Genomic DNA, 10,346 nt, shown 5'->3' on the forward strand with positions numbered 1-10,346 from the left:
TCAGAGCTGCTGGGAATTGTGTGTAACACACACCCAGGAGGGAAACAAGAGAAAACATCTGTGAGCCTCTCATCCCTCCAACACAGCTCGGCTCCATCCCAAGGAAGGTGAGGAATTGGCTCCCAGTTCTCTGTCACTGATTAATGGTGCTGTGGGAGCACCAAACCCAGTTGGGTCTGTGGAGTTTCATATTTACTGCATCCCTCTAACTCTGGATGTCCCYAAAAGAAGGGCAGCACCTTCCCAGCTTCACGCCTGGGGCAATCCCAGGATGGAAATCTTCTCCTCAGTTTTAGGGGTCCCCATGGCTCAGTCTCCCATTTTTGGGCTGCATGGAGAGACACCAGGAWCCTTCTCATGGAGTAACAGGAGCAGAGCTGCACCCAGAGGGGAACTCCAACTCCTTCATTCTGCCCATCCACAAACAAATTCCAGCTGATTTTGGATCCACCAGGAGAATGACTCCTCAATTTACCAACCTCATGGCTCCCAGTACTGTCTGAGGCAAAATCAGAACTAATTTTAAAATAAATAAGTAAAATTTGTACGGCCTGTGTGTTTGACTGCTTTGTAATTTGCTCAGGTAGGTCTTCCACATACTGGTGGCTTTTTTTTTTTCCCCACATAGAAAAAGCAGGACAGATAAAAAAAAAGGCAAGAAAATGACAACACAAAAAGAGGGAACAAAGAGCTCCAAGTAGCACCAGAAATGTTTTTATCTAAACAAGAATAAGCCCTAAGCTCTAGGCTGGCAACTGAGCCTCTAAAAGAGCTGGGGAAAAGAGAAGCGGGGAAGATGGAGAAGTGGAGGTACTTGGAACATTAACTGATGAAGTGCTCTGTAATTAAGCCATGAGCTGTTGCCCTCCAAGGAACCACGAGGCTGAAATCTGGGCTTTGCAGCCTGACTGGATGATGCAGAGAAGCTGCAGAAGCCGTGTCCTCCTCGAGGGCAGAACCAGAGCAAAATGTGGTTTAGTGGCGATGGAATGCGGCGTGGGAAACAACGCAGGGGCTTGGGTTGTTTGCCCTTTAAGGTGGAAATCGGGGCACTTTGGGGACCCCCTGCCCTGGGGAGGGCACCCCTGGCTGGAGCAGCTCGGTRGGACACGGCAGAGCCTCTCCTGCCTCCGGGCAGGCTGCTTTGATCCATGGAATATCTGCCCTTCCCTAATTCTGATCTGACCAAACTCCTTATTTGCATCCCGATTCTGTAGGGGCTGACACACCAGGGGGACATTTCTGTGGCTTCAGGAACCCTGGCTGGCACAAATGTGACATCCCTGGGTGTCTGTGGGAGTGATCTCTCCACAGTGTGCRTGTCCTGTTACAGGATAATAAACCAGAGCTTTTTCCTTGTTATTCACTGCTCACATCAAATGCTGTTTGACCTTAAAACAGCTCTTCCCCCTTGGAAAAATCCCTAATTGTGACTCAGACAAAATCCTTTCCACTAGGCTTGGCACATACATGTGGCTGGAAATCTTCCTTTGAAAGATGATTTTGTGTCTCCCAAGCTCTGGGGTCAGCACGGGAGTCCCCCAAGGGGTTCATCTCCWGTATGGGAGATAAAACCCATCCTCTGAGGAAAACCTAAACCAGAGATGTGCAGGATCCACTCCTGGATCACAGCACCGTGCCCAGTTCCGAGCTGGAGCATCATTTTAGGGATATCTCAGCTCTTGGGGTAAGGCTGCAGTGCTTGAGGACAGCAACAGGGGGACAGCCATAATGGGAACTGATGGGACAGCAAGGGCACTCCTGTGGGGTGGAGGAGTCCCTGTAGGGATGGAGAACTCCCTATGGAGTGGAGCACTCCTTGTAGGATGGAGAATTCCTTATGGGGTGGAACACTTCTTATGAAGTGAAGCACTCCCTGTGCAATGCAGCACTCCCTATGGGGTGGAGCACTCCTTGTGGGGTGGAGCACTCCCCTTGGGATGCAGAACTCCCTGTGGGATGCAGAATTCCCTGTGGGATGCAGCACTCCCCATGGGATGCAGAATTCCCTATGGGATGCAGCACTCCCTGTGGGATGCAGAATTCCCTATGGGATGCAGCACTCCTTTTGGGATGGAGCACTCCCTGTGGGATGCAGAATTCCCTTTGGGATGCAGCACTCCCTGTGGGATGCAGCACTCCCTGCAGGGCTCAGTGCACACCACCCTGCCCCAATGTCCCCCAGGACGTCACCGTGTCCCCTTTCTAACACAGGGCCAAGCCCAGCCCCCGCTCCGGTGTTCCCAGTCGGGCAGACTGGACTCAAGCCCCTCCAGCGGGCTGCCAGTCTGTCTCCATTCCACCTTAAACGTTTCCATGTGSCTGTGAGGGGGTTAGTGGGGCATGCAGAGGGCAGCAGTGTGGCCATACCAAAGCAGGTGCCAAGCTGTGACCCAGGCCAGGGTTAGCCACTTACCAAAGACCCCCGCTTGTATTGACTATACCATGTGGAAGGCTGCTCTTTGGGCCAACGAGCCATTTTACTCTGTAAAATACGACAGGGGTTAAAGGAAACTGAAAGCAACGGGATGAATCTTACCAGTTTACCGCGCTTGAATTCACTGAACCACGAGCCTGGGTTTTCCTTGGGCCAGGAAGTAATTCTAGCCTAGTTTGTGGACGGCAAGGAGGGAAGAGAGAAAGAAAAAAAAAAGAAAAAAAAAATCAAAATTAAAAAGGTTACATTCATTCCAGAGTCTGCATGTCTTATTGAAACTGTCCAATTTGCTTTAAAATGGGTTTTTTAACCTTTGTACACCGGTAATGAGAGCAGAAGGCAGCTCTGGAGCAGAGCAGGATGGGTTGGTGCTGCTCTGGCACCTTTGCTAAGGGTTAAGGATCACTGCCTCCTGGAAACATGGGATGCAAATCCAGCGGGGRCAGGAAAATTAAAAGGAAAGAKAGAGAGGGAAAAAGGAAGCATGGAYGGGAAAAGGTGCATTRATCTCCAGGGAGGGCTGTGGTGGAAAGGCAAAGCTGGTGCTGGAGGAGCCTCTCCAATGCCAAATCCAGGAGCTGTGGGGCTGGGAATGCAAAGGATGTGATTGAGGAGAAKCCTCAGCCTGCCTGCTGTGTCTGGRCTGCAGCACAGACAGTGCTGGGCACAMGGGATGGAGCTCCAGGTGCCCAGGGTGGCACAGGGGGTGACCTGGACAAGCAATCAGCCATCGGAGCATCCTTAGGGCAGCCCCAGCTCCGCAGCTGAAGCAGCTTTTGGAGTCAGAGCACAAAGAAGAAGCGTGGCTGCTCCCTCAGCCTCCCCCGCCCTCGTTCGTGCTGTAAATCTCTCCAGGAGCCCGGGGGTCGTCCTTCCCCTTCCAGAACGTGAGTGCAGAGCCAGGCCGAGGGTTTGTGCTGGGTGAGGCATGAACTGAGAGCAGACATGGCTCAAACTCTGCTGTGGCTCAGCACAAACCCACTCAAAACCACCCACTGCTGGGGTGGTCGCTGTTTGCATCCCTCTGGAAGGGAAAAGCTTTTTCTTACAGATCCCAGCATTGGGTTTGTATTTGGGGARCGCTGCATCTCCACAGAGCCCTTCACAGAACCAGCCCAGCATGGCCAGACTCTGCTTTTTTTGAGCTGTCAACGTTTGGAGAAACACAGAGCACTGATGCAAAGGAGAGGAAATGCATCTCATCTTTAAACAGCCCCCAGAAAAGCTCAGGGAGGATTTATGGTGCCTGTGATGTGCCCTGCGCTGACACACATTTCTGGTGGGTGAAATGCAGCGGGAGAGCGGCTCCGCTTTGTCACAGCTGGAGCACAACTGTGACACTGGCCCAGCCCTCCAGGCTGAATCGCTGTGTTTCTGCTTGGCCAGAGCCAGAGCTGGTCCCCAGGCAGCAGAAAGAGCAGCTCTGGAAACAGAGCACAGGGATATGGGACAAAAATGATGAGTCTGGCTGAGCTGAGAGCATCATTACACAAATAACTTCATCAACCTTGTGCAGCGGTGCCAGCGAGAGCTCTGAGCCCACTTGCAATCATTTAGGATCATTTACCCACAAGGAACAGCAGGAAAAATGACAGGAGGTAAACATTTGTCTGCTCTGCCTGGAGCCACAGCGAGGGGAGGGGAATTGGTGCTGCTTGGGCAGGCAGGCAGCAGAGCAGGGCTGTGRGAGGGGACACAGCAATGAGTTAAACACAGCTCCCAGCACCAGCACACTCCTCTGCCTYGGACAGCAAAATTAAAATAATTAAGGTTTTAGCATTTATTATGCCTGGGAGATTGTCAGAGATTTGTTCCAAATCATATTTTAACTCTGAACTGGAAGAAATTCTCTTTGACAACTTATTTCTTATTATTTTAGAAGTGAATGTTGTGTAACAAAGAAATGTTCTGGATCTTGGATCCTTCCTTGCTGTCATTCAATTCTCCTGAAACTGGCTGGCTGTGAATATTCCTATCAGAAAACCATCTATCACCAGGACAGAGGGGAAAGCAAAGGTGGTGTGCACTTACTCCTTCAGATTTTTTATCRGGGAAGATGCAGGTCTCTCCTCCAGCTGTGAAATTACAGTAAACTTTGAAAGAGTCCCTGGAACATCCTTGGTTGGGATCAACCCARTATTCACCTGGAGGAGGGAAGAAAKATCAGAAAAAATATTATTTCAGCAACATTTTCACCAGGAATGTTTCTTCTCTTACAGGCTTCTCTTCCAGTTGAAAAACTGGTCAAGTTCTGGTGCTGGTTAAAGCAGATTTTTCATCCATATCCCCATTTTTAGAACAGAACATTTCAGCTGTCCAATGATATCTGGTCCAACTCTACATATTCATTCTCCCCCAGCCACATTCCCCATGGAGCACCAAGCCCAGGAACTCCCCAAATTCTCCATTCCTCATTTCTGTGCAGATGGAAAACCCCCAATATCCCCCCACATTCCCTCTATCCCGGGCCACACCATCTGGGAAATCAGGGTGACAGAGCTGCAGGTCCTTGCAGGTCCTCGCTGGGTTGTGCTGAGTGCCCAAGGGATGCTTCATCTGCTCAATTTCCAGTTTCAAGGAATTCAGGGAGCCRAAGATCTCCTCCATGCCRTCRGCATAGTCCATGTAGTTGTCGGCGTTGCCGTCGTCCACCAGCTGGCTGGCATCGATGTTCCTCCTGGTCCTCTTGGAAGCCTGGATGGGCAGGGGCTGGATGACTTCTCCAGGAGGACCCTGATTAGTGGGGGAACAAAAGGAACAACTTGTCATTTCATTGGGAATGGGACAAAGCAGCATTATCCCAAAATACGCATTGGACACAGCAAACATTGCGATGGTGCTGGTAAAACGTCTGGTTTCAACATCTTCCATCTTCCCTTATCATCTTCCACCTTCCCTCATCATCTTCCACCTTCCCTCATCATCTTCCACCTTCCCTTATCATCTCCCCATTAATAACTCCTCCCTTCCCACCCCGCTTTCTTCCCCAGCATCTCCACAAGATTCCAATCCATTGCCAGGATTGGTGAGAAATCTTTGTCCCGAGATTTTCTGTTTCCCAAATCACAGCCTSAGCATCGTTTCATGCTTCACATTATGGGTTCTACTTACAGGAGGCCCTGGGGGCCCAGGAAGACCTGATTCACCCTTTGGACCCGTGGGACCCTGGGTGGAAAAACAAGGGAAAATTGTGAGTCAATCAGGAGAATTCACCCATCACTTTTACCACATCCCAAACATCAAACTGGGGTTAAAACTTAATTCTCATTCTTTCAGACATACAAGAGGAGTCTCCCTCTGCCCACCTCCCATGAAAATGGGGTTTTTGGTTGTTTCTGGTGTTCAGGTAAAAGAAAAGATTGAACACCTGGAGTTAAACAGTCAGATTTTCCCTATGCTTCCTACAGAAAAGGATCTTTCAATGCATAAAATCTTTAACTCTCCGAACCAATCCAACAGTTTTACAAGTCAAATAAAATCTTCAAATCAATAAAACATCGACTTCTGGATGGCAGACACTAAGAAGTCACCCAGAAGAGGAATTTTTAGCTGCCTGCACAGGAGTTCTGCACCACGAAGTTCCAGAGTCTCTTTTCTCACCGAGCTCTTCACTTTCCAGCTCCCCACCTCCCGCTTTTCACGAGCTATTTTTAATCCACCCARCTCTCCAGCAGCAGCTTTTCTCCTCAGGACTAAGCACTGGATGGCTCCCTGTGATCTCTGCTGCGCTGCTCTTCAGGGAAGTGCAGTTGTGGCACAAAAACCTTTCCCAATTATCACTCCCGGGCTTAGGCAGCCTGGAAATGCAGGGTTTCTAAGTCCTCTCTGTTAATTGCCTTAATGGAGTTGATGAGGGGAGCCCCAGTGTGTCCCACATTTTATAAAAACCCCTCAGGCTCCTCCTTGAGCGGGGTCTGTACTCACTGATGAGCCTTTAGCACCTTTGGGACCAGGTGGACCCTGTGGAGAGAAAAATACACCAAGGAGTCAGTTCATTTCCAAGCAGAAAATTCAGGCTCTCCTCACACTGAGAAGTGCAACAGAAAGGCAATTTTATAAAATTTATTCCTTATTTCCATTTTTCACATCCACTCGAGCTGGCTGCTGCTTTCATTTGCCAACACACAAAAAGCAGTTGTGTCAGAGYAATGTGTGTCAGAGCTCCACTCCTGCTCCAGTGGGGACAGGGAAAGATTCCTGGAATGTGGGGCTGATCCTGGCTCCGTGCTCAGGACACCCAGATGGGCAGGACGAGGCCTTTGGGCATCAAAAAAAGTGGAAAAAATACAGCAAAAAGGCAAGGAATCACCGTGGGATCGCAGAGAATCCAAAAGGAAGGGGGAGAGAAAGAGGGTGGGGTGATTTCCCTGTGCCCATCTCCCAGGTCACTTCCAGCACTCCTGGAATTCATCCCAGTGTTTTTAACGAGCTGAGGAATCCTTTTGTGACCAATTCTCCCAGGGCATTCCTGGGAGCACCAAAGTGACTCCAGAGGGGCTGTGCAGATCCCAAGGAATTCCAAAATCATTCATTGTCACCTACCGGTAATCCTGGGGGCCCTGGAGGTCCGATGGGTCCAGAAGGACCTGTGATACCCTAAAAGATAACAGCAAACAAGGTTGGTTTGCATGAAACAATCATAAATTCTAAAACTGCACAACCAACCCCTGCTCACCCAGTTTTGGAGGATTTCTCACTCTAATCTGAAGCTTTTGCTGTTTTTTAAAGTCCAGACAAGCGCATGGACAGGGAATTTCACATCTCATTTAGGCTCACGCTTTTAAAAACCAGCCCTTTAGATGAATATTTAATGGCACCATCCCTCYAAGTCTCTTCAACTCTTTGATACGACCCTTGAGGATCCACTTCCCACAAAAATGGGTCATTTTGGAGCAGACCCATATTTCACACTTAAAACAAACCACATTAATACAGAAAATATCCCTCAAAATCTGGCAAGGATCTCCTGCCAGGGTTGCCCATCTCTGCTGTGCTGCATCTTCTCAAGRGTGCCATGGTCCAAAGCACGTTCCAGGAAGGTTTTATGGAATATTTACCTGCTCTCCTTTGGGTCCTGCAGAGCCCTGGGGACCTGGGAGGCCTCTGTCACCCTTTTCCCCCTGCTCTCCCGGCGGYCCAATAAGACCAATTAAACCTGGATGACCCTGGGGGAAAACAGCAGAAGTGAATTAGGATTTCTGACCAGAAAGAGAATTTCTAAATCCAACCCCAAATATCTGAGCAAAGTGACAGGAGTTTGCAGCAATCCCTGACATGTGGAAGTGGCAGAGTGGAGCAGAACAGGAGATTTTTACAGCAGAAAATGCTAGAAAGACAGAAAAAAAAMCTCTGCAATGGAGCAGTGGCTCATTCCCTGGGGTTATATAAATATACATATATATAAATATATATATGTAAAAATATATAGGCATGACAGAAATGTTTGTAGGAGGGAGGATCACACCCCAAAATGGGCCAGAGCTCTGCACCTCCACGCTCACCCACAGCCCAGCGCCATCCCCCACTCAGGGCACACTCCCAGGGCTCCTCTAAAGCTGTCACAAGGGGCAGGTGACATTCCCCAGCCTTGGCCTGCCCACCCCAGGACCCCTCTGCAGTGACATTTCTGCCCCCACATCCCAGCAGGGATCATGCAATGGGATCCTGTGTGGATTCTCACCTTCTCCCCTTTAGGACCGGAGTCTCCTTTCAGACCAGGCAAACCCGGAGGGCCCTTTGGGAGGCAAAGGGAAAAAAAAGAGGGAATGAATTCCTGTCACACTCATTGACCCAGTTCAAAAAGTCATGGAATGGGATGCTCTGGACCTACCATTGGGCCTGGAGGACCATCTGGGCCAGGGGATCCCGGGAGACCTTGTTCACCCTGGAAAACATCAAAATTCCCTCAAAACTCTCATTCCTGACAGCAGTGCTCCCAGTGGGAATATTCTCATCATTCACCTGTGCCAGGGAAGCTTTGCCCTGGCTTTCCCCAGATGGCAAAAGGATTTATGTTCCTTCTATGCTCAAATCTCTACTGGAAAAGGGACTTGGTGGGTCATGGAAAATCCCCCATGGAGAGAGGCTGAGAAGACCCAAAACTCAAATAAAACATTCTGGGTGGTGATATTCACCATTCCATTATTTCCATTAATTATGTTTTACCTGCTGTCAGGAATTCCAGCACAGACAGAACACTGGGGAAAGGCACAGGAACAACCTGCCCAACAGTTTTTTCAGACTGGGAATACTCACAACTGGACCAGGGATCCCTCGAAGGCCATCGGGGCCGGGCTTCCCTGGAGCACCTTGGGGACCAATTGGCCCAGTCTTCCCAGGAGGTCCTTCCAAACCAGCTTCCCCCTGGATGRAGAGGCAGGATGGTTGAATTTGTGTTGGGATTTTGTGGTGTCAGGATGTCACGGAGTGGGTACAAATCYATGCAAAGCACACAAAACTCCCCGCTCCTTGATTTTCCTGCTGCTCCCTCCACCTCAGGCACTCTCCAAACTCCTTCACTTTTCAGCCTTGCCTGAATTYCTGCAGGAACCACCCTGTGGCTCTGGGCTCTCCTGGGATCAGAGTTACCCAAGGAYATCATCCTCCCTCCCTCCCTCCGCTGCTGCTGCCACAATGGGATCTATAATTTCCAGCTCCATCTCCATTTCCCCACCCAAACAATCCTGGCCCATTAATGCTGTGTTTGCCCTGAGAAAGGACACGGGGCCATGCACACCCCATTATTTACAACACATTAAATTGCCAAATATAGCACTTGGTTGTTTCAAAGTAAGGAAAACATTCCCATGACCTTAGCAAGCCCTAATTATCTCCACAGAGCTTGTTAAGAGCTGAAACATAAGCTCAGCTCTGAGGCCAGTGGCCCCAAATTYGGACTAATTTGTTGTAACACGCAGCAAAATCAACTCCCTGCCTTTCCAACGCCAGCCTTGGCACGGGGAGATCCTCTTGGAATATCAAGGACACAGCAGAAGTGAAATCCCACTCAGCTCTTACCTTGGCTCCTTTCTCTCCTTGCCTTCCTTCGGGACCAGCTGGACCAGGAGGGCCCTAAAGAAAGCCCAAAATTAGATGGAAAACACAATTAGATCCCGCTGATCTGAAACGGTCCATTGGAATTAGCAAAATGATGCTCCAGCCCCAGGGAAGGAGGCAAAATGGAGACAAATATCTCTGAAAAGCTTTTTAAATTAGCTCCTCGCTAAATGAATCCCTGGGTTCTGCCAGCGAGGCAGGGAGAGCAGGAGAATCTCATCCTTGGATTTTCTTTGGGCTGTTAACATCTTTTAAAAAAATCCATGGGATTCGCCTGGCAGCTTCCCGTCAATTTTCAATGGATGTGGATGGTGCTTTTTTTTTTTTTTTTTTAATTATCACATCTTTTACACAGTATTAACACGGCATTTCTTGTAGGCTTAGTTACAACACGAGTTTTTTAGAAGTTAATCCATTTGGGAAAATCCTCCTAAAGAAGCAACTCACCCTTTTTCCTGGGGGTCCGGAGGGGCCTGGCTCTCCCGTGGGCCCAGGGGAACCCTGCATGGAGAGAGGGGAGGGGAACAAGGCATGAGCACACCACGGGATGTGGGAATGAGCAACCAGCATGGCAAACCTGAGTCAGGCTCTCGAGTTTGTGCTRAGCCCGGGCGTGGGACGCCAGAACAACTCCCAGCCAACACCTCCTCGGGGTGCAGGTGGTATCCTGTTTTAGCCCTTCCCACCACAAAATGCCAGAAGGCAGGGAAAAGCTAAAAATCAAAGGCTTGGATGCTGTTTTTCCATGAGATAATTTATGCTTTTGGGATGTAGTGTGAGAAGTCTGGATGGGGGGGTGGATGGATGGATGGATGGATGGATGGATGGATGGATGGATGGATGGATGGATGGA

The 10,346-nt window shown here is 49.5% G+C and overlaps 1 protein-coding gene across 1 annotated transcript in view; it reads right to left on the reverse strand.

The window, feature by feature from the left end:
• COL5A1 (collagen type V alpha 1 chain) overlaps nucleotides 1-10,346 on the reverse strand; it is a 123,160-nt gene that overhangs the window by 5,754 nt on the left and 107,060 nt on the right. Inside the window, 12 exon segments of the mRNA XM_057371595.1 lie at nucleotides 2,417-2,485; nucleotides 4,469-4,581; nucleotides 4,912-5,170; nucleotides 5,549-5,602; nucleotides 6,362-6,397; nucleotides 6,980-7,033; nucleotides 7,495-7,602; nucleotides 8,118-8,171; nucleotides 8,268-8,321; nucleotides 8,693-8,800; nucleotides 9,455-9,508; nucleotides 9,941-9,994. Coding sequence (XP_057227578.1) covers nucleotides 2,417-2,485; nucleotides 4,469-4,581; nucleotides 4,912-5,170; nucleotides 5,549-5,602; nucleotides 6,362-6,397; nucleotides 6,980-7,033; nucleotides 7,495-7,602; nucleotides 8,118-8,171; nucleotides 8,268-8,321; nucleotides 8,693-8,800; nucleotides 9,455-9,508; nucleotides 9,941-9,994 — 1,017 coding nt within the window.

The sequence above is a fragment of the Malurus melanocephalus genome, unplaced genomic scaffold, assembly GCF_030028575.1.
Source record: "Malurus melanocephalus ecotype Western Australia unplaced genomic scaffold, MMel_1.1 scaffold_149, whole genome shotgun sequence".
Taxonomy (NCBI): domain Eukaryota; kingdom Metazoa; phylum Chordata; class Aves; order Passeriformes; family Maluridae; genus Malurus; species Malurus melanocephalus.